General features: G+C 37.0%; 1 protein-coding gene across 2 annotated transcripts in view; it reads right to left on the reverse strand.

Moving 5' to 3' along the window:
• ERC2 (ELKS/RAB6-interacting/CAST family member 2) overlaps nt 1-24,507 on the reverse strand; it is an 887,395-nt gene that overhangs the window by 579,125 nt on the left and 283,763 nt on the right. For both annotated transcript variants that reach the window (XR_011233902.1, XM_069473718.1), the window contains exons 5-6: nt 17,749-17,904; nt 9,556-9,723 (exon numbers count right to left, since the gene is read on the reverse strand). Coding sequence is in view for 1 of the 2 variants with exons in the window: in XM_069473718.1 (XP_069329819.1) it covers nt 9,556-9,723; nt 17,749-17,904 (324 nt within the window). In the remaining variant the exon portion in view is untranslated. The remainder of the gene's footprint in view (nt 1-9,555; nt 9,724-17,748; nt 17,905-24,507) is intronic.

Genomic DNA, 24,507 nt, shown 5'->3' on the forward strand with positions numbered 1-24,507 from the left:
GAGAGCTGGCCCTTCCGGCCCTGGCATTGCTGGCACTGGACAAAGAAGTCACACCCGGTAAATGAGGAGTGGGATCTTCTCTTTTCCTTCACATTTGACCAAATCTTAAGGACAGAACTTACATTCTGTCCAGTTTCAAATTAAGAACTGCCAAGGAGTATTGTAGGGGCCAAAGATTGTTCTGTTAGAGTCATAAGGATTTAAGAAATCACCTACATTTGAAAATGAAAAAATAAACACAATAAAATAAATTTCACAGTCTCCAAGATAGAAACACTTACAATAAAACCAAACTCCTAGAGTTAAAATGATCCTTATCTATACAACATATTACCTTGAGTTGTATTTCTCCCAGTTTTTTAAATAAAACAAATGGAGGGAAGTATATGTCTACAAGGAACAAATATCTGTATTTAATTTTTAAAAAGAAAAAAGTTCATATGAAAATGGGTAAAATATTCTTGCAGAAGCCCTGCTATTTAACTTCTCGCTTTACATTTTGGTTTGCTGTGTAAATACACATAAAGAAACCCAACTACAGCAAATGTCAGCCTTTTTCCAGAGGAACAGAGGCAAGTGTTACAAATGTGGATCCAGTGTCAGGAGAACATAATCACTATGTAAACTGATTATTTCCAAACGGTACCCCCCAAAAAAGAAAAGTGAATGGAAGTACTTAATAAATTCTGTTTTCCATAAAATTCATTTTAAAAAAGAAAAGAATGTGAGCTTGGGGGTCAGTGAGAGTTTTGTTGGATTTCCCTCCTCCTAAATTCTGTCATCTCCTTTTTAAAGAGGCAACTCAGCTTCCCACAGACATGACAGAAATACACTCTTTTCTCCCTGCAAACCATTTGCCAGTAAGTAACACTTAGCAGTGGACATGTATTTTCTCATAGACGATTGGCTAACTGGACACTGTCGCTTCTGGCTGCAGCTTAATGTATGGACAATGGCTTTTTCAAACAGAAGTATAACCAAACAAAAGCACTAATGATCCATTTCTTTCAAAGAAAATAAAGAGCTCTGACTCCGTGTCTCTAGACCCCAAAACAATGGATACAGATTATGAAGGGATTTAATGCACAAATTAAAATGATTCAGTTATCTTAATTACATGTTTGGCCACACAGGTCAAATAACATCCCAACGAGCTTAAAAAGAAGGGCCAAATTCTTTTGTTCCACTAGAACAGTAAGTTGCTCAAAAATACGTTGACAATGGGCTAAGGTTTGGAAAGTTTTTGATTAAAAAAGGATTTTTGTTGGAACACGCATAATGATATTTGAGTTGCAGTAACAATATAAAATTGAAAGCAGAATTACATACAAAAAGAGTACTGTAAAATATCATTATTTTAGTACAATGGAAAATAAGGTGTTTGTGGTTTTACTCTATAAATTCTATGTTGTCTGCTCATATGTATTCCTTCTTGGCCTTTCCCTGAATGGCCATTCTGATTTCCCAGCCCTTCTGCACCAGCACTCATTTGTGGTGGGGAAACCCACACAATCAACATCTCCGAGGCTCTACTTTCCTCCTCCATTTTATTGGCTTTTCAGGACTAATTCATGTACACACATCACATTGGTGTTCAGTTACTGGGCAGACAATGAATTTTCCTAATCCATTTAGTGTGCTGACAGAGCCATGTTCACAATTTATAGAATTTCCTTTTAGACATCTACGTATTTCACAGTTCATTAAGATTCAAACTGAACACCTGTGTTTATAAAGTCAAAAGCAATTTTATCCTAACAAGGCGTTAAATAAGGCATTCTCTGAAAGCCTGAAAAACAATAACAACAACAGAAGTGCTAGACTCTTGACCTGTGGAGCAAAATGATGTCTGTAGCTACCTGTACCATCCTTTCATAGTCCAGAAATTGCCATAGTACAACCATAAAAAGGTTTTATAACAAACTTGAGATGTTCCCTTCCACCACATTTTAATTTCTCTATCATGGGCCTTTCATGTTTTACCTTTAGAGAGCAATGGTATGAGTCTGCTTTGCAAAGTTCACCCAGATAGCTAAAATCTGTAAAATAGCTAAAAAGCTTAGGAAGTCAAACGTGGCCCCTTTAGACAATTCCTTCATTTGCTAGATACATGGACATTTCAGCGTTCTGACGTTCACAAAGCCTGACCTTGGCTCATTTTTACGTGACCCAAAAGTTTTCACATCATTAATAAAGAGAGAATCAAAACAAAGCCCACAGACATTAGGGGAGGGGAAAGTGTGTAGTTTGGCACTGCCATCATCCATACTCTCAAAGTGAAAAGGGAAAAAAATAAAATGCACATAGCAGAGGTGGTGACCTCTGTAACGACTGTGGTTCCCAACATTTTTTTTTTCTCCTGGTAATAAACCATTTTGCAGACCTCCCAATTGTGGCCACCATGATAGTTACTGCTTTGCAGGTTTATGTCTTTTTCTTGCAGTTAAGAGTGTTATCAATAAAAATTTCAAATGATGCCTTTCCCCGTCAAATAAAAACATTTTAAAATGTGAAGCCAACAGCAGGATTAGAGAGGAAAAACACAAATGACACCGGGGCTTTGTTTTGTATATTTTTTCACCAAGTCCCTTAATTTAGTAATTTTAAAGACATTCCCTGCAAGTCTTGAAAGTGAGACAATACACCCTAAATGGCACTGGGGCGATTCGACAGCCTTAAAAGTTGGTTTTCTTGTACGCTACTAACTTTGTTAAAAAGCACCTCAATTTTAAACATAGTGATCGTGGAGAACATTAAACAAAAGTCTATCTCAAAAAGGACATTTAAATATTATCCTTTGAAGGCTGAACTGAAGTGATTAACAAGGACTTTACTGCTTGCCAATCGATGACAGCAGGAGGTGAAAAAGAAAACTGAAATTATTGTTTAAAAGTAAACTGGTTACTAGGGGCCGGGAAGTGAGGGAGGAGGAACAGGGAGAGATTAGTTAGTGAATACAAAATTACAGTTAGGTAGGAGGAATGAATTCTAGTGTTCTACAGCACTGTGGGATGACTACAGTTAATAATAATTTATCACATAGTTCAAATAGCTAGAAGAGAGGATTTTTAAGGTTCCTAACACAAAGAAATGATAAATGTTCGAAGTGATGGATATGCTGATTGCCCTGAATTGATCAATGTCTATTGTATGCATGTATCAAAATATCACTCTACCTCATAAATACGTACAGTTATTACATGCCAATTAAAGAAAAAGTAAAGGATTGCTCCTCATAAATCCCACCATATATATACTATGACAAATATTATTTCTATCCATTTAAAAACTCCTTTGCTCCAAGTGTGTTGGTCCCAAAGAATGAGTAGTTCCTTAAAGATCTAGAATAGTTTGCAAAGCCCCGTGTGAATGTATGTAGTCCCATAGTCCCACAAAGCATTCCTGACTCCTTGTCATGGTGACCTTTATGCCCAGGAGTTGTAGCTTTACCATAAAGTAAGGCAGAGGGCCCATCCCAATGCAAATAAACTGAGAAATAAGGACACACAAAATGTATTCTTTTCTCCACATTACTACATTGTCATTGTCAAAAGCTTGGTTTTTATGATTCATCTTGCAAATTGACAGCCCAAGTCTGTTCTCTTGTGTTATCACACTGAGTCATCTGTGACTCAGAGACCAAAAGATGCTGGCATAGGGTCAGAAAACACCTCCTCCTCCACCAGCACCTTATACAACCTCCCTGAAGAAATGATCATTGCTGCTTTAAAAATACATTCAATGTTTTATATTATAAATGTATACCATGTGCATGTGTATCATAGAAAATACAGCAGTATATTGTTGGCCATTGTTCTTACATAATGTGCATGCATGTATGAATATATGTATATGTATGTGTGTGCATGTATACAATTATAAACATCTTTAAAGAAATAAAAACTACATTTTTATAGAATAAATGCTCCTTAATATACCAGGATTCTAAACTTCTTGAAAAATAGTACCCTCCCTAGACTTTGGGCAATATTCTTCATTATTATGGCCATAGTGTTACAATTATTATAGCTATAATGTTACCATGCAGATTTAAGCCCCAGAGTTATTCATTCTTATCCCCTTTCTTAGCCAATACAGGGTTGTGCCTAGCAAGCATTCTTGAAAACTCCAGTGAACTCACCTGTTAAGACAGAATTATAAAACTTGCCACAAACTTTGCCATTAAGATTAAAGGAGATTTTGGCTTTTCAGGACTAATTCGTGTACACGCATCACATTGGTGTTCATTGTGTCCCTGACCCAATGGAAGCCCTCAACCAACTGGGACCCTCATGGAAAGCACTAAATTCCTGCTAAAAGAGCTCAGAACTTGGGAACCCAGCCAGTGTCATTCACTGTTGTATGACCTGAACAAGTTACACATCCTCTCTGAGCCTCTATTTCCTCATCTTAAAAAAGTAGGCAACAATACCAACTTCACGGGTAGTAAGTCATGTTCAAAAGTATCACACAGAAAACACATAGTCACAGTACCTGGGACTCAGCTTAGCAGCCGTAAGATACTAAGTAGACATCTAGGCAAAATTAAATTTATTAATAAAAGGCCAGGACTATCAGCTCCTGAAATTATGGGTCCCTACCTTGCCCAGCACCTTGTACATTGTAGATGCTCAATAAAATATTATCAAATGACACCTCATTGATGTAGACAGATTGAGGGAAGGTCTGTGTGAAGTATTTCCAAGTACATGCAGTAACTCCTAAAACAATGAAGCTAGCGAAGTGTCTGTAACTGCACAAATAGCACCCCCTTACTCAAAAAGGAGAACCAAGTTGCTTGACTGTGACCTCAAAGAGGATCATCTTTAATCAAAAATTAAAGTCTTAATATTATTAGGGTAATCACCTTAGCAATATTTGTCTTCAATTAGAGAAATAGATATTTTGAACAGTTTACATACTTTAGTCTTCACAGGAGTTAAACACTTATTTCTGTGTGTCCTCTTTCCTTCCTTTACTTACGTGCTTTCAGACAACAAAAGAAAGAAAATGTCCAGTTAAGATTCTGTGTGAAATTATGAGTAACCAGTGGTAATGAAATCACTGGGCGTTTATGGAACTATAACTCAGTTCTCTGTCATATATCCGTACGGCCAGTAGAATGTTGGTTCCATGAGGGCAGGAACCATATCTGGCACATAGTTGGCATTAAAAAAAAAAAGTCTTAAATAAAAAGATTCACGAAGTCCCTAGGGCAAAAATCATTAATGTGAAGTTCTTGGAAATGCTTCTGAGCATCTATGAACTGTCTGGAATTAATACGTGACTGCACATGAATATGAGTGTGTTCGTGCCAAGGTGAATTCTTTCAGGGAAAGGCTCATAGATTGATGAGATTCTCATCTGCATTGATTACATTTTTTGACAAAGCTATGAACACTTGCTATGCAGCTGCCACTACCCTAACCTGCATATGATGCCTCTTGCCTGCATAAACACAGAGCTCCTGCATTCTCTGTGGATTAACAGATTCTCAAGTGTCTACTCTTAGACAAATAGAACCCTTCTCTGACTTATTTGGAACAGAAATTAGTATAAAAATGGGCACTGTGTGCCATTGTCATATAACACATCTTCAAAAAAACATGCAAAAGAGTTGTCTGGAAGTTCAGAAATCATGCTGAGTTGGGAAAACTGTACTTGCCAGAAAACAGAAATAAACCTCTTAATTTGGGGATAGAGCAAAATAGATGGTTACTTTCATAGTATCTTTATTTCTCCATATAGTTCTAAGACATAAACAAGTAACTCAATTGAAATATGAAAGTCTGGGGTCTATAAATACACATGCCAAAAATTCAAAAGAGATCCTTAAATCTAAAGCATAGAAGGGATGATAAGACAAAAAGTGAGGTAGAGTATTTAGGTTCAACTTGTCCAAATATCTCGATGAGATAAACACCATTAATAGTAATAATAATAACAGCAATGGCAGCACAATTTATAGCTGTAACCCTTTACTATAATCGAAGCACTTTTCACATGGACATGTCAGGCTGGCACGATGACTGCCATTTTATGGATTGTAACATGTGACACGGAGGCCCAGAGGCATGCAAGTCTTGTCTGTGTCACATAGCTGTTGAATACAGAGGCTGGGGCATGGCCACACATTTACCTCTTCTAAACGCTGTGCTTCATTCAACATTTTACTTCAGATCACAGAATAAATGCTAGACCTATATTCCTCCTAATTTCTGTATATTATTCTTGGTTATTATACATTAAAATCCAGAAAAAATCCAAGGTGCTGAAGAAAGTCAATTCATTATTTTCCCTTCTGCTATAGAATTTATGTGTTGGTGGACGGGGTGAGTTGGTACATAGGAAACATCAAGGGAAATAGCAAAATAAGAAACTTGGCCCTTGGAATCCTTTGAAGCTATTTTAAAAAGCAAAATGTTATGTTAAGAGCTATGCGGTGTATCTGTGTGTGTGTGTGTGTGTGTGTGTGTGTGTGTAATTATTATTCCATTGATTTACTGCACACATGTCAAAGAGCATCTGGGCATTTGTACAAGTTAAAACAAACCAACCAAGGAGCCAAGCCACATAGCCGCAAACCCAGACAACTCACCTCCCACCTCTCACCCCACCCTTCATTCTACCACCTCCCAAATGCAAATTCCCTGGTAGCAGAAACCTTCCTTACAAAAATGAACTGTTAAGCCAGTTGATGGCACAGATATTCCAGAGAAATCCGCAAGACTTTTCCTAATCTAGAGAGAGCTCTCTTCTGTTTTGGCGAGAGCTTTCAGGAATGACTCAGGAATCAAATTGCAAGGAGCAATCACATGTAACTTCCTCTGAGGATGAGCATCATGTCTTTCTTATGAATTTCAACTCAGATCTTTTGTTGTGGGGCATAATGAAACATATCTTATCTCCTGAATACTCACCTGCTCACCCACCGAGAGTTAGGTAGGGAGTCTCTTATTTATTTCTGCTATTCTGAAGAGTGGAGAAATCACTTTAAAATACTCTACCCTGCTGCCAAAAATCTTGTGCCTGTGATCCAACAATTACAGCTAATTTCAACCTAAATTGCTTCCCCTAAGAGATGGACATCATTAGATAATTTTCTCCTCCGTTTCCACATACCAAGAGATCTTAAAAGAAGAAAAAAAGGTAAAAAGAAAATTCCTCAGATGTTTCCAGCTGATAAAATCATTAGTCTCACCCTCACAACTTCAAAGCAGAAGATTTAGAAAATTATCTCACTTTCTCTGCACATGGAGGAAAATTTTTTTTTTTTTTTTTTTTTACTTCAAAGCACCATTTCTTTATTGGGTCATTTTAATTATTGAATGTGGGACGGAAGCTATCCACATAATGTCACCACTGTCTTTTTCATGAAATATGTATATGTCTAATTTGGACTACATTACTTTGAGAGAGGTAAAAGACAGGGAGATGAACAAAAGGTAAAGAGGCTGGGGAATACAGCACCCAGCCGTGAAAGGTGGTGAGAGGAAAAGCCGTTCTGAGCTGACTTTCCTCTTTCTTTCCTTCTGGAGAGGCGCCACCAAGAAACCTGAGTGCCAGTTTGGGCAAGCAGACTGCCTTACTTCTCAAATTCCCTCCTACACAACACACGGCAACACTAACTTTATCAGTGATCCTGGCATTACGGACAAAATGTGGATACAATCAGTTGCTTTGTGAATACCTGCAGTGAAGAAAAACTAGTGCTCTAGTACAGGGGGCAGCAAACTCACTGGCCCCACTGAGGGTATGACAGCCAGAAAGGGGAGGAGTTGGGCGTTCCAATGCCCACTCAACCCTCTTCCTACAGAATCCCAATGCCAGAGGTTGGCAAAGTTCTTCTGTAAAAGGCCAGACAGTCAACGTTTTCAGCTTTGTGGGCCACACAGTCTCTGTCACAAACGTTCAACTCTGCTGTTGTAGCACCAAAGCAGCCAAAGACAACAGGTAGGTGAATGGGTGTGGCTATGTTCCAATAATACTAATACTTTATTGACAAAAACAGGCAGAGGGCTCAATCTGGCCCACAAGCCATAGTTTGTCTACCCCTATTGGAGACAAGTGCTAGTCGGTAGAAATGTTCTGTAGCTGTCTAATAGAGAAGCTACTGGCCACGTATGACTATTAAATACTTATTTATAGTAGTATTTACAATAGCTTTAATAGCTAATTGGACTAAGGAATTACATTTTACATGTCACTGAATCTTAATCAATTTAAATTTAAATATCCATCCGTGGCTAGTGGCTACAGTATTAGACAGTACAGTTCTAGACACTATTCACTGCTGCTTCCTCAAAGGAGATACAAGTCACCTTCCCATTAATAGCAAAGATTAAACTTTTTGCCTTAAAAAAGAAAATAGCCATGACTTCATATTCACAATGAAACTATATATAACTGAAAATGACATTTCTCAAATGTGAAAATATCTACATCATTGAAGCCAGTGTGATAGTTTTGGTTTGACGCAATCTAGTAACTGCCTATTAGCCAATGGCCAAATCCACAGTGGCAGAGTCAGGTCCATGTCAAGACCTATCCAATTCAGAACCTGTTTTCTTCCTTTTCTGGACACTGTTCTGCACCTTGACTGAAAGCACAGATCTACTCAACGGCCTCATTAACTCCTAAGGCAAATCCAAACCTCCCCATAGACCCTAAATATATACATGCAAAGACATGGCTCGAAGAGCCCGAGGGGAGCATGCGTGTCAATTACATTGCCGTCTCCCAAAGTAACGCACATAACACGCTGCCTCAACACAAAACTAAGTGAGATTCATCACATTCTTTGCTGTTGTCCACTGACTCTGATAACTGCTCTATTTATACAATAACTAGCCTGTGTTTTGCATTTCTTAACAGGCCCAAAAATGTAATCCAATGAGGATAAGCAAGAAAATAGATAAGTAATATATTTATTTTTCTTCTATGTATGAAAAAGAAGTAACAAACCAACATTTCCTTTAAAAAACTCACACAATACCAACTTTCTTCAATGGGTACAGAACCTTGAAAATTGAGGATGCCCCTTAGTAAGAAACCCTTGGTACCATGAGTGCCAATAGGGTGACCTATACACATAATGCATAGCAAAGTAAGGTAGATGACATCTAGTTATTTTGTGGTTTTTGATAAAACGAAATCATTCCAGATCCAATCCCTTATCTGTGGTTCCCAAATCCAAAAATTCTGGAAAATGGAAAAAAATATATATATATATCCAAATGTGAAGCAAACTCCTTCAGTGGCACAACCTGACACCAACTGATTAGAGGTTATACAATCTTTGTCCTATTTTACTATGAGAAATTTTTTTTCTGCAAAAATATTCATGTGCTTGCTTATGGGGTGTTTTGCAGTGTTATACAATCTATGACACATGCAATGGATCTCACCTTACCAAAATCCAAAAAAATCTGAATTCCAAAACTACATTTGGCCCCGAGAGTTTGGGTAAGAGGTTTGCTGAGGAAAGCCGTCAAGTAGGACATTTTCTATCAACTCAATATCTCTGCTGTCCAGAATCCCGAGACAGTGCCTTACCTCAGTCTGAAGGATGGCAGCCCTCTGTTCTTTGGCAGTAAGCGACTCTTTAAGCACTTCAATGTGTTGCTTGCAATCTGAATTTTGATTGCTAAGGGTTTCAAGCTTTGTTTGTAAGGCAAGAAGTTCTGACTCCTTCTTTGAAAGTTCCTGCTTCAGCTGATCAATCTGCAAAACAACAACAAAACTGCAAGAAATCAGAAACTGCTGCTCCTACCCTTTACATTTGACAACTACTAATTTCTCTCTATTTCTCAATAGCCAATGATCATTAATCCAATGGGTAAGCCATGAGTTTGCTTAAAAGATGGCCTTGGGAATCACAGAGTCTTCAGGGTCTGAAAGAACATCCGTAAAGGGCACTGAGAGTGTAGCAAACAGAACAGTAAAGTTAGCAGACCGCCAGCAGGTCACCCCACTGACGACCAAGGTTCACAATGGAATGAAGGCTTCCTGGCCAAACCTACTGATCCAGGAAACCACCAAGTCTATTATTACCGCTGTCCTGACAAGGGTCAACAGGGAACTAACATAGGTTAAGTAATGCAAGACACAGTTCCATAGTGCAAATGATCATTCAAGGGGATCATTTGACAAAAGAGAATGCTCAAAAAAAAAAACATTGGAGATTTTGCTTTTGATTACATTAAATATTGAGATGATACAAAAAAATATAAAATATACATAAGGTATAATGAAAAATGATAAAAGAAACATCCATCTTTCAATTCACCAAAAAAGATCGTTAGAATTATCCATGTCACATCCCATTTCTATCTCCTTCTCTCTCCATTTGGGAATAATTACCACCCTGAATTTTGTGTTTACCATTTCCTTGCTTATCTTTGAGGCTTACTATATATTTTTGCATCCATAAATAATATACTATTTGGTTTTGCTTGTTTTTAAACTTTATTTGTGCTGTGTACTCTTTTTTTAGTACCTTGCTTTTTTCTACTCAATCTTATGTCCTGGAGATTAAGTCATGTTATTATACATGGTCTCCATTCATTTTCACTAAAGTAGAATATTCCATTGTAAGAATGGAATTTATTTATTTGTCCATTCTGCCGTTGATAGACATTTCAGTTTGTTCCTAAGTTTTTTGCTGTTATAAACAGTGCTATTCTAACAGTCCTATTCTGTACATGTGTAACCTGGTACACATAGCAATTTCCCTGAATGCTTATCTACGAGTTAAATTGCTGGATCACATAGCATGCAAATCTTCAATTTTGTTAGATAAAACCAAAATGTTTTCCAAAGCAATATATTAATTTGCATGATCACAAGCAGCTTGTAAGTACACCAATCACTCCACTGTTTACCAATATCTTATTTGTCACCAGTCTTTTACATTTTTGCCAATCTGATGTGAGTTAGGGTAGATGATCTTCAGAGACAACTTCCACTAATTCCTTCCTACTTGTACACAAATGTTGCCCCTCACAACTATAGGTGGAGTTTATTTATCCTCCTCTTGAACCTGGGCCAGACTATGACTTGTTTCCATTAACTGAATACAGCAAAAGTATCAGGATGCCTGCTCCAGTCCTAGCCTTTGGAAGGACTGGCAGCTTCTGCTTCTACCAGCTGGAAGCCAGTCACCATGTTAGACCTGTGACCACCATGCTGTGAGGAAGCTCACCCCAGACATGTAAAGAGGCCATGCAGATTAACAGAAAGGCATGGTGATAATGGTGATCCCTTTGTCTTGTTCCAGGTCTTAAAGGGAAGAATTTCAATGTTTCATCATTATTGCATTAGTTTTTTATAGATACTTTTTTAGGTTTCACAAAGTTTCCCTTTATTACAACTGTGCAAGTTTTTTTTAATCATTAATGTTTACTATGATCAAACTTTTTTTTCTGTATATCTCATGATTTATCACCATTTTTCACCTTTAATAGGTTATTGTAATGAATGGTAATGGAACCTTTTAACATTAACTTCCCCTTGGATTACTATGAAAAATACCAGTCATATATATTATATATTGTGTATATGTTACTGGATTTAGCTTGCTAATATTTTGTCAGGATTTTTTATCTATGTTTATGAGTAAGACTGGTATGTAATTTTGTTCTTTTGTGCTGTGCTTGTCAGGTTTTAGTATCAATTTAGCCTTCCAAATGAAGTAGGGCATGTTCCTTCTTTTAATGTGTTCTGAAATGGTTTCTGTGAAACTGGAATTTTTTTCCATTAATGTTCATTAGAAAGCACCAGCAAAACCATTCAGAGCTGGTTTTTTTCTTTTTCCAAAGAACATTACTTGTTACATCCACTTTTAATGGTTATAGGAATACTTATGTTTCTAATTGCTTGAGTCAGTGATGATAAAATTTTCCCCCCAAAGACTTTTTCATCTAAATTTTCACATTTATTTGCAGGAAATTTTCCTGAAATCCACTTATATTTTATATCAGTAGCATCTAGGATTATGTCTTCTTTTTAATTCCTAATATTCTTTGTTTTAACCTCTCTTTTTCTTGATGAATTTTAGCAAAGGCATGTCAAGTTAAATAATCAAAGAGTCAATTTTGGTTGTTTTGACCACACAATTACATTTTTATTTTTCATTTCATTAATTTCTGCACTTATTCTTCAAATATTTTCTTCCTTCTACTTTCTTTGGGTTTATTCTATCTACTTTTTCCTAACTTTTTAAATTAGATGCTTATCTCACTAATTTTCAGCCTTTTCTCATTCCTCATGTAAGCCTTAAGACTGTAAGACTTTGTTAGGTTATCTCTAAATTTGCTTGGTATTTTTATAGACTCTTATCCTGTATGCATATGTTCAATGACTTATTTACGTATTAAACATACTTATTTCATAGTCTTTGTCTTATAATTCCAAATTCTGAAATCTTTGCCTTCTGGTTCTGCTGTTTTTCCACTGGCTGTTACTTAGTGTGGCTTGTTTTCTTGCAGGTTTTGTGATTTTTTTTTTTAACTGTATACATATTTTTCTGAAGTTTATCTGGAGAAATACTTTGAGGCCTAAGTAGAACTTGTAGTCCTTCAGAGCACAGGCCTTTGCCAATACCCAGGGGCACTACCAACCCAGGGCCCTTTTACACCACATTCTCTACTTGATGTTTTTAGATCCTCTTACACGGCACATCCAGGCAAGAGCCAGCTGTAGTTAGGGATTCTCAAAACTGGTTTTTTCACCTTTCACTTGGCTCAAAGTTTTAAAATAGAAAATTTTCCCTGGAGTCCCCTAGTCTAAAGGGGAGGAGGGGCAATGTGGTAAGGTTATTTTTAGTGTTTGCCCCTACACTGGGATTGCAGCTGTCTGGGATCCCAGCTTTTTGTGGTGGTGGTAGTGGGGTTCCTATTTGATGTCTCATCTTGAGTAGGCCCAGCCTTCTGTTTCTTTTCTCCAATGTCCTTGTGGCTAAAACTCAACTTCATCTGTCTAACAAATGTGAACAAGAATAAATAATCCATGTTCTACTTAACACACAACCTCCTTGCTATGGCTTAGCTTTGACCCTTCAGATTCTTTCTAACTTGAGAGCTCACAAGTACTTTTTTTTAAATACGAATGTTAAAAATATATTTCTTTCAGCAACAAAAACTGACATAAACAATAACCAAGCAACCGACAACAACAGCTGAGCATGAAAAGAGTGGTATGCTTAACAAAGAGGGAGACCCCCATCTTCAGAAGGGTTCAGGTTGCACAATTTACCAGAAAGATGGATGGAAATCTCATTTACAGGAAGAAGTCAGACCACACCAGGGACCAGATAGCTCTCATCTTGCTCGCCATGTCTAAAGGATTGGTAGTGACTGAATAGAAAATGATCCTGAGAAAGATTCTAGGTATCTTAAGGATTCACTGGGAAGAATCATGATTTCTCATCAGTGTACCCCGGGTATATGTGAACAAGTGAGCACTGCTCAGGTAGGTGTGATTCATGAAACACATTATTCCTTTATAATTTAATGAATCATGAGTCTGTGGTCTTTTTACCTGGAGCAAAAATAAGAAGTTCTTTCTTTTTCTCTCTCATATGTAGTAAGAATGGTATATAAATAAAAAGAGGGAAAAATCACAATTGGAACTATCTAAAATGATAAAGGACATCAAAATCTGTTGTGATCAGCATACTTCTTAGTGGGAGTGGCCCCCAAATCACATCCAGTTGTAGCTGACAGCATAGTATATACTTGATTCCACATATGAAACTGATTTATCTGAAATTAAAGCTCAAAAAATTTTCAACTCTATACACCTAAGCAAAGATGATGTTTCTAGTGAAAAAACTAATTTGTGCTAACTTCCACAAATACCAGAGTAGACAGTTAGTGTGGGGGTTGGGGTATTGAGAGAGAAATTTAAATGAAATTAACTTGATCAACAAAATGGTGTTTAATGGGAAGGTAGGGCATGGCAACCTCTACATACACCTACTTTATTCCATAAAAATAGATTTATAATGATAAAACTATTTCAGTCTATAAATATTAAATAGGCAGTGGCTTTAAATAGCTTTCAGACTATCACCGCCATAAGGTAAATTTTAAATAAATATTTATGCAGACAATAACCGAAAAAGGCTTTTCTAAAGGGAATATAGTTACAGGGTAAAAAAATTATATTCTTCCATAAAAATATGCCTTTTGCTTCTTTTATAGCCATAAACTCAATAAAAATGGAAAGTGATGCAATCGAACATACATGAGAACTGAGGCCAGGGAAGGTCTGTCTCCGTGATGGCCAGAAGAAAAGCCAATCGGAATTACATCACATGCTTTATATGAAGTCCATGTGGACATCAGGCACACTTCATCCCGTCTGAAAATTCTTCCCCTACTTACGTCTGTGACACAACCAACACCCTGAAAAAAAACCACTCTGCCAAGGAAAACAGCTTCTTTTTCACTGCAGATATGGCCCTCATGTCTAGAAAGTGATATGCTTATTATCATGCAGTTTGGGTTATGAGGTTTGTAATCCGTCAGAGGTTTATAAGAAAATGTGTTACAAATTCAGAATAAAGGGGGAGATCTAAGGCAGCAGAGTGGCGTCTTTGGCAAACACTGAAAACAGAGAAAGCAGCTAATATAGAAATACTGGGATCAGTAGATGAAAAATGTGTTAGGCTCGGAACAAAGCTTTATACAGAAAGGAGGAGCCATCATTCTTTCCCCACCAGAAAAACAGTTATTTATATGATACATTCCGTTTTCCTGGCTTAAGAGTGCTCCTGAAAGTACTCGTGCTTTTCAGGGCCTCTTAGATCCAGCTCTCACAGTTCAGTTCCTGTAAGTCTTTGGAGTTCCGGTAGGAATCGGAGCTTCCAATGGGAGAGCTGCACAGATCAGGAGGCCTCCCAGAGTATCGGTTCTCAGGGACAACATCCATGTGTCAAAGGACTTGCAAGATGCCAGGATTTCTGCCACGGCTGACTGTATCCTGTATCTCTGCCTTCGCACTAGCTGAACTTCTAAAACGCTGCTTTTCATTTTTGCAACCCGTCTTCTAGCTTTACAGAAATGTTACATCATGGTTTCTCTATGATGTTATATTTGTAAAAGCAATTTAAGTCTTTGCTGCTACTTAATTGAATCACAGAACTTTCAAGAGGCTATACCAGTTCCAACCATCTGTCGGGGATCCAAATGAAGGTATATACCCTTCCACACGGTTATTTAAATTACTTCCTTTCCCTCCAACGGAGTGCTTTATTCATTTTAATAATAATGACAAGCAGTATTCCCAGGCTTAAGTAAGGCATCACACTTATCTCTCAAAGTAAGAGAATTAAGAAAAATAAGTAATTAAAGATATGAAGTATGAGCAATAAATGTTATCGTTCAATCCAATAAGTACATTTTTTCAATGAAGAAAATAAAAAAAACTCTCACTAGTACTTTTTAGCTAATGTTTATCAGTCTATAAGGAATACCTGCATGACACTATTAGAATTCATTTTTATTTGTATTTCTGAGAAATCCATTTTTCCCATTAGTCAGGCTAAATATAACATATTTATTATCATCGTTCTTATTATATTCAGTTATACTTCATTAATAATAATGTTACAGTTATTAGCTACTTTTGTGAGCCAGGCACTTTAACTACATTATTTTATTTAATCTTCATTTGATCCCTCTGAGCCACCCTCTAAGGCTGGTGGTGCTGCCCCCATTTTATAGAAGAGGAAAGTGTGGTTGAGTTTAAGTCACTCCGCCACGGCCACGCAGCTAGCAAGGGCAGGCTAGAGACTCGCCGGAGTCTTCCTTCAACTTCAGCCTGCACTCTTTCCACCTCACTCCACTACTCTCCTCATTCTTCTGACCTGACCACCTTTGGAACCACTAAACGTAACTAGCTATTAAAAGTTACATCTAACTAAAGGATTGATGGCCTCTCAGACAAATGTGGGCTAATAAAGGTCATGACTTGCTGAAGACCATATAAATGTTTTATTCACCTGGACAGAGTCCATGATAAGGGGCAGAGTTTATAAATTGCATGAGATCTTCAGCTGTAGAAGGGACTTGAACAATCTCCCATTGCTAAATGACAGGGTGGGGAGGAAAAGTTAAAGCCAAAACAATAATTTCTCCCAAACTTCTTGAGTTCACTCATATATGCACCTCTGGTCTTCATTCCCAGAGTGATCTGGGCACTGTCTGCAGGCCACCTTAGTACAGTGCTTGCTGCACCGCACCTCAGCTCAACTCTCTGAGAGAGAAGGACTGCAAAAAAGAAACAGGAAGGGAGAACTGAGCAGGGAAACCCATTCTTTACTTTGGGGCAGTCCCTGACAGGAAGTGGTTACATTCAAATCCAGTGGATATTTTTCTTCTCATAGCTCTACTCCTTGATCTACGTGTTCAGTTATAATCTCAACATCTACATAGAGATGGAAAGTTGGCAGAAGCACGCACAGTTTTTGTTGTTTTTTCCTTGGAGATACATGCATACACATACATACAAACATGATGCAGTAAATGCTAGATATTATTTCCTCTTTGTAATTTGCAAACTCTGCAAGGAGTATGCATGTATTTCCCAACTGATAAAAATAACTGAAACATTTTTTTTCTCCCCTTTCCCACTGCCTTCTTGTAGAAATCTGCATCCCTCTAACTCTCCTGTGTTTCACAAGGCAACATATAAGATTAAAACCCAAACTAAGGACAGGGATATTTATGAGCAAGCAGTAGAGAAAGAAAAAAGCAAAAAAAAAATTTTTTTTAATTGATGCAGTTATTATTTTCAAAAGCAAAATGGTTTAAACAGAGGAATAGACTAAAACATCTCAAAGTCTCAAAAGACTTATTTGAGGCTATTCATAAATTTAATAATTATGCATATGTAAAAATAATAGGTATTCAGGTGACTGGTCTATTTATAGCCCAAAGTTTAATTTTCAAAAATCCAAGCAAAATTCTTTAAAACTAGCAATAGCAATACAAATTAATGGAGCAGGTTACTCTAAAAATATTTTCTAAATATTCTACAACAACAGATAACATAACAGTAATAGTAATACTATCAATAACTATGCCTGACATGTGTTGAATGCTTTCTTGAGATCAGACAAGGGACCAAGTGCTTCAAATGAATAATCTCTTTGAATCATCAGAACAACCCAATGATGTAGGTACTTTTCTTACCCCTAGTCCTTCGATGAAGAAACTGAGACTTAGACCTATTGAATAATTTAAGTAAATGGCAGCACTGGACTCAAAACCGCTTATGTCTTAAACCCTATGCTAAAACCAAAATATCCCAATACTATTTAAATGAGTTAAATTGGCTTGTAAGAGCAACATCTTTTGAGACACTCTCCTTCTAGGAATGGGCAATAATAGCAAAAAACAAAACAAAACAAAGAACACCAAAAAGCAGATTTATACTAACGGTAGAAATGTAGAAGAGAGAAAACTAATATAAATACGTTAATTCTCAAGATAGAGGAATAAGAAAGGAATTCATTTAGAAAAGCCTGAACCTCACAGTAAGTAGAAATTCCACCAAAGGTTTTCCCTGATTGCTTTTTGGAATCTATATTTCTGAACTAAAAATCTTCCGCATTCTTCTTTATTGTCCATATATTTCATATCACATAAAGCAGATTATGTGGGTATTTGGAAAAAGTATGTATGTAAACCATAACTTTCCAGTTACACAAAGAATATAAAAGTTTATAACCCTGGACCGTACCTTGGTCTTCATAAACTTGGAGTGACTTTTGTAAACCTCGATTTGTTTGATCTCTTCTTCACGGTCCTCGGTGTTCAGCACACCATTGGCTTTTAACATCTGGATCTCATCCTCAAGATCCCTTATGTTTCGCTCCAATGAAGCAATTTTTGTGTCCTGTTGGTAAGAAAAGAAAAGTAAAAAAAAAGAATAAAAGTTGTTTAAGAATCATCAAAACAGAATTTAAGAATAATTTGGTAGTGCTGTAGTACATTATTAACTACAGGGTAGATATAGCCCTGAATTCAGAATAATTTTTTTTTTTTTTTTTTTTTTTTTACTTCTGAGGATCTTTTATGACGTTGTTTAAACTCCCAATCAAGATCATGTGTCAATATAATACAGAATTACCTAGATATGTTTGTTTGATATCTAGTAATCAAATTACCAAAGCAACAGTGATAAAGGTAATCTAAAGTGTTAAAAAAAAACAAAAACAAAACACCACTTAAGTGGACAGACTTTAATTTGGGATATAGTTTAGAAGTGTATATTTTTTAGTCTACTTGTAAACACAAAAATAGTTTGTTTGTGTGTATATTCTATGGCTGATTTTGTAAGGCATGCTTGGAATTTGACTCAGAGAGAAGGAAATTCAAATCTACTAAAGGGAAAAAGAATTCTCATCTAAAATACAAACATAAGTGAAATTAAATTACTGAATCTTGATTTAGTATGACTGATACACTAAATATTGAAAATTTATAGCAACTAGAAATAATATATCACAATGTCATAATTTATTTGGCAAGCAGTCAGATCCCTACGTGACAAAAAACAAGAATACCATGCAGAGCATTTCTAACCTATTGATTTACAGAACCAAAAAACTAGAAATAGTACACTCAGAGATGGAATTAGTTGAGAAAAGAACAACCAATGAAAAACTCTACACACAAGATAGAGCATAATAAGAAACAGTGCATTAGAAAGTAGGGAAGAAAGAGCTCTTAAAGGGGAACCAAAAAAAAAGAACAACGACAAAAAAAAAAAAAAAAAACCCACCTTACTCCCCTACCGTAAGTATTAGATTCATATCAGTCTTTGGAATGAAACACATTGAAAGTTTGGCTCTAAGTTTTCTCACTGTCACATGTACCTGTCATTTTATTGCACAGATTCAAGCAGCTTTATTAAATTTATAACTGAATGTTAATGAAAAACAAGCCACCAATTCTTCTTACATTTTTACTAATTTTTTTTTTTTTTTTTTAGAATTCCAAAAGTAAAGACAATGAATAGGCTATTCTATTTATAACTAACTCATTTAAAAGAAAACCTTGTAACAACTATGTCTGTCCTAACTTCGTGGCTGTCGTCTCTTTCATTTTCTGTATTACATGCCCAGTGGTATATCTCATGCGGCAATAGAATAATCATTATCATCATTAACATTGTCATTATGTTAAAAGGAGCAGCAGCAACTACTGTTTGAGCTCTATTATGTACCAAGAACAAAATGCTCTAAGTCTGTGGGCCCAACCCCAGGGCTGCAGACCCGCACCCAGTCTGTGGCCTGTCAGGCACTGGGCAGCACAGTAGGAGGTGAGCAGCAGGGAAGCTTCATCTGTATTTACAGCCGCTCCCCATCACGCACATCACTGCATAAGCTCCGCCTCCTGTCAGATCAGCAGTGGCACCAGACTCTCATAGGAACACAAACCCTACTGAATTTAACTATTAGTTAAGTTAAAAGAGAAGGGCCAACATCCCTGTTTTTCCTATATAAAATCTTTTGGGATTTCAGATCCAAGTCTAAAGTGACCATATTAATATGTATATATGTGTACACATACGTATGTGTACATATACGTGTGTGCTACAATACACTGTGCAGTCGTCACATCTTAGACCTTCATTTTTGATAGCACTGGGTAGAATTTCAGGTCTCGATCATGTAGGCAGGAAAGAATCTGCTTCCTTACAAACCCTCAGTTTTCCTCTCAGTCAACTGCTGAGGCTTTAAGTGAGCAATGATCACAGCTGCCAACTTCTCAAAGGGTCAGAAGCAACTTTTCGCTGGACCCTGAAGAATTACAAACTGTTAAAGGAAGATCAGAACTGGGTTAAGATAGCAAGTTTCTTAACACAGTAAAGCTTCTTGGCCTATATACATTTAAGTTAAAATTTCACCAAATGGTGAAACACAATACGAAAATATTTTTCACTTTTACTCATTTGCTTAAACCAACACTTTTCTTCCTCCTCACAACCTTTTTTTCCCCGTTAGCCACAGGTTTTCCAAAACAAAAAGAAAAGAAGAAAGGGTATTGTGAGATGCACTTTCATAAGGATCTATTTATTCTGTCCTTATTTTTCTGTCCAACTTCAAGGGTAATAGAACTCATACCTGAAATCATAAGCATAGAGAAAAGTAGACAGAATATATCATTAGGGTCCACAGAGGAAAACAGATGCAAAATTCAGAGATACATTAGATGATTTTTGGTTGTGCCCATGAAGATATTCAAAATACTGACCCTGAGAAAGACTGAGGAAATATAAGCATGAAAATCAAACTTCACTGTTTCTCACGTGCCTCAGTTTGAAGAATCAGGGAGGGGTAATTTTATCTTTGTCTTTTCCAAAAATCTCTAAAACTAAGACCAATGACTAAAAACTTGCATATTTAAAGAAGACTATGGAAGTCCTGACATGGCTGATGGTGGTATATGGATGTTGAGATACTAAGTGCATATGTTCAATAACTCTAAGCACTGATCTAGAATAGAGAGAAAAAACTTAAGTGAAGACATACGTTGTAACGTCCAGAAAAGTGTAGTTTTAGAAAGCAGCATGACATTTTACTCTCTAATCGCCAAGGTATTTTCTTCACCTTAACATTTTTACATGTTATTTATTATATTTAATATAACTGATAGTTTAAAACAATTTATGCAGTGATTTCCAAACACATGTCTCTATATTTCACAAATAAATATGCTCTAGAAGCAGATAATTGTGGGCCTTTCTTAAAAATGGGGAAAGTGAAATACAATATAGGGTAGCTTTTCCCAAAGTCCATCCACAGAACCCAAAGGCTCCCTTCCCCGAAATGGGGGTTGCAGGGTCAAGTAAGTCTGAGAAATGTTTGTTGGGGATTCTCAATGCATATCAGCATGAACGGCTCTTGGAAGTCCTGCCACAAATATTCTATTTAATATTAAGTTTAGTTCTATTTAATTTTATTTATCCCAGTATTACTACCTGTAACATCAATTCTTGAAAAAAAATAGGATTTTAATGATCATGTTAAGCTCTGGGTTGTATTACTAAGTTGAAGAGTCAAAACAATGATCTGGATTCTTCAAGGGAAAAGTTACCACAATTAGCCCCCAATTTAAAATAAGTGGGGGTCTAAATATCCAGATCACCTTGTCAGCTTCTGTCACTCAAAAGCAGTTTACTGAGCACCTGCTCATAGCCCTGCACCTAATCGAAAGAAGAGATGAGGACTCACATCCTCCCAGAACTCACTACCTCACGTCTCAGGTGACATTTTCAAATAGTCTTGAGATAGGAAACTATGAAATTGTCTTGTTTTTATACTATATTTTTGTAACGGACCATAAGAACGTTGAAAAAAAAGGGGGGGGGGAAGTATCTAAAATATGCTTGTTTCAGTTTCTGTTAGAAAAAAAAAATCTCAATTATCTCTTTCAACTCATTTCTTTCCAAACACATTCATAAAATAGTACTTATAAAAATTGTAAATTGTAGATCATAACTACTATTTAAAGATTCATAACCAAAGCTATTTTACATCTGTCATCCAAAAGATGCAAAATAGGTACTTTGTGGGCAACTAATAAATAAACCACTCGAAGTAAACACCTAGCAGCCATTTACCTACTGAGCCCACCCTGCCAATTTTTAAACCAGCCATCAATGGTAGCACTAGCCCATGAGGGCAGTGATTATAGCAATGAGGATGAAGTTGGGTAGGAAGACTGAAATACGTTTATTTCTGCCTTCTCCTTTTTTTTTTTTTTAATAATCTCTGGATTTTTCTAGAACAGGCATGCTATAGATTGATAGTAAACTTAGACACAGTGAGTTCTCTCATTAATTCATTCAACAAATATATATTGGGCATCTACTGGGTACCAGTCACTTTGCCAGGTGTGAGAGATGCCAGGTAGATCTCAACAAGATTCATGAGCATCCTTCTCTCTCACATACAAAGTACAGTCTGGATCCTTGCTACTTAAAGCGTGGTCACAGATCAGCAGCACTGATATCATCTGGGGGCTTTCTCAACATGCAGAATGTCAGACCTCAATCCAGAACTACTGAATCTGAATCTGCATTTTCACAAGGTCCTCAGGCGATTCGGGTGTCCTAAATGACTGCAGGTGTCCAGAAGACACAAGGGACAAGATTGACCAATGCAGAAGAGACCAGAGCAACTTCACTGGCCAAGTACATTTAGAAAAATATGAACCTACTTTCAAGAGCCATCCAACCTGGCATAAGTGCGCAGCAACCCTGAGAGTAAACTTTCTGGAGTATCTTTGCCAGTCAGGATGCCATTATTACCCTTTTTGTGTTTGTCAAACATTATGCTCCCCTTAAACAGCAAGAAACAGATTTCAGTTCCTCTCTAGGAACTGTGAACACTGACTTGGTGAGTGGGTGGAACATCAAAAAAAAGCAGTATCATTTAGTCACAAAAAGTAACAATTATGTTATTGCTGAGTGTCACAATGTGCTTTCCTTTCAAATACAGTAAGAATTACTGGTTTCATTTTAATATCAGGCCAAGGAAAAAAAATAAGCAGTTTTTGCAGAGCGTAGCATTCACCGTGATCACGTATCACTCTACAGACGTTGATCAACAAACTTAGGGCCAATTTGGTTTAAAGAAGACGTGATCTAATGTTCAGGAAATGTCCCTACATAATTATATTACACTTTATTTAGAATAAAATTCTAAACTATTATTACTGAATACCACAGAGGCTCGTAAAGGACTAACTTTTAAAAATCATCCCTGGGCCTTAGGCTGAGTGCCGCCCTGCCTTCGAAAGGGTTCGCTGGGTGGGTTCGCTTGGGCTATGTGAACCCAAGTTAGGCACTCCAGAAAGAAGCCGCAATAGACCTAACAGGAAAAACAAATACCAAAAAATTGAAAACTCATTTGTGGGTCTTATCAAACTATAAAAGATGATGAGCTGGATTAGAAGATGACAGGAGATGTGCTGTATTGGGGGGCGGGGGTGTTTCTGCATTTGTCTGCACAGATGGTGTCTAAGTCTTTATGGCTAAATGTGCAAGCACAGAATCAAGTTGGACTAGGTCAAATTAAAAGCAATTAGGATGCTTTTGTCTCTCTTTTCCTGGTCTCATTTGTCTATTTCTGACTCATTCTTCATGAAGCCCATGCCCTGGGAATGTATTTTTCCAGAGGTCCTCTCTGTGCATGGTACTAATGACCCACAGGCAGAAGATGTGTCACTAATGGTCCTTGTTGGACCCTGTGTGACCTCTGAAGTTTTGGTCTCCATGTTAGAATTCTTTCTTGCTATTAAAGGACTCAACTCTAACAAAAATTGCTAAAGATAAAACAATCCACACAGACTGAGTGAGAAGGTGAAAAATCTGACCTTTAGGGAGTCACAAACCTGAATACAAATCTGGGTTCAGGCTTTTACATTTCGGCCAGGATATTCAGCCTCTTTGAAATAAGACCATGCTCACAATCCTGGTACAAAAATTGAAAATAATGTGCAATGCATACAAAGTACCTACCATGGAACCTACCTAGAGTAGAAGGTTACCATTATTATCCTAAGCTAACAACAATGTACTAAGACTCTACCAATTCCCCACTCCGTTAGGTACACAAGTTAAAGACAGTAGCTTCCATTTTCATTCCACCCTGTTTAGCTTTGTGAGCACGTTCCCAACCTTGCTAATCCTATGACCTAAGGTTGTTATGAGAATTAAATGAGTGGCAACATGTAAATCTTCCAGAATAAATAGCTAACACAGAGTAGGTGTTCAATAAATGTTACTTTCCCTCCCATTTCTAGCTATAGCATGTATCTATTACTTTTTTGTAACAGATATAAGTTCAGTTTCCTTGCCTTTTGGGAAGTGCATCTCCCCAACACCCGCATGGTTTTAGTGGGGTTTTTAATTGTGTGGCTCTGCCCAGAGGCAAGTACCATGCAGCTTCTGAACACAGTGATTGGTCCAGGATCAAATATGTGACTTCCAGAAGGCCAATCAGAGCTCTTTGAGGAGTCTGACATAAATACAGGGGTAGAAAAGCTCTTTCCCTTTGTGAGAGTAGGAAAGTGACAGGGAAAATGTGGGCCTACGGCTGATTGTGGCCTTCTTTGCTACCATGTATTGAGAACCTACATGAATGACCGGGTCCTTATAACATCATTTGAAAAGCTAGACAGAACTACTTCTGAATCATCCACTCCCCAGAATACCAAAATACAAGAGCAAGGTTTCTGTCACTTGTAACAGAAGAGTATAAGGCACAAGTGATAGTGTGAAAGGTAACACGAAAACATACTTAGACATAATATTCTATAAGTCTATAAGCAGAGAGATATATGGGTAAGCCCACCATAGCAGAGTCAAAAAATATCTCCAGAAAGCACAGGAGCCTACTATGGGGTTTGGAGATGAATAAGATTATCACAGAGAAGGTGAAATTCTTTCCAGCCAGAAATAATAATACACACAAAAATCAGAAGCATT

This window comes from Eulemur rufifrons, chromosome 7 (assembly GCF_041146395.1).
Source record: "Eulemur rufifrons isolate Redbay chromosome 7, OSU_ERuf_1, whole genome shotgun sequence".
NCBI classification, from domain to species: domain Eukaryota; kingdom Metazoa; phylum Chordata; class Mammalia; order Primates; family Lemuridae; genus Eulemur; species Eulemur rufifrons.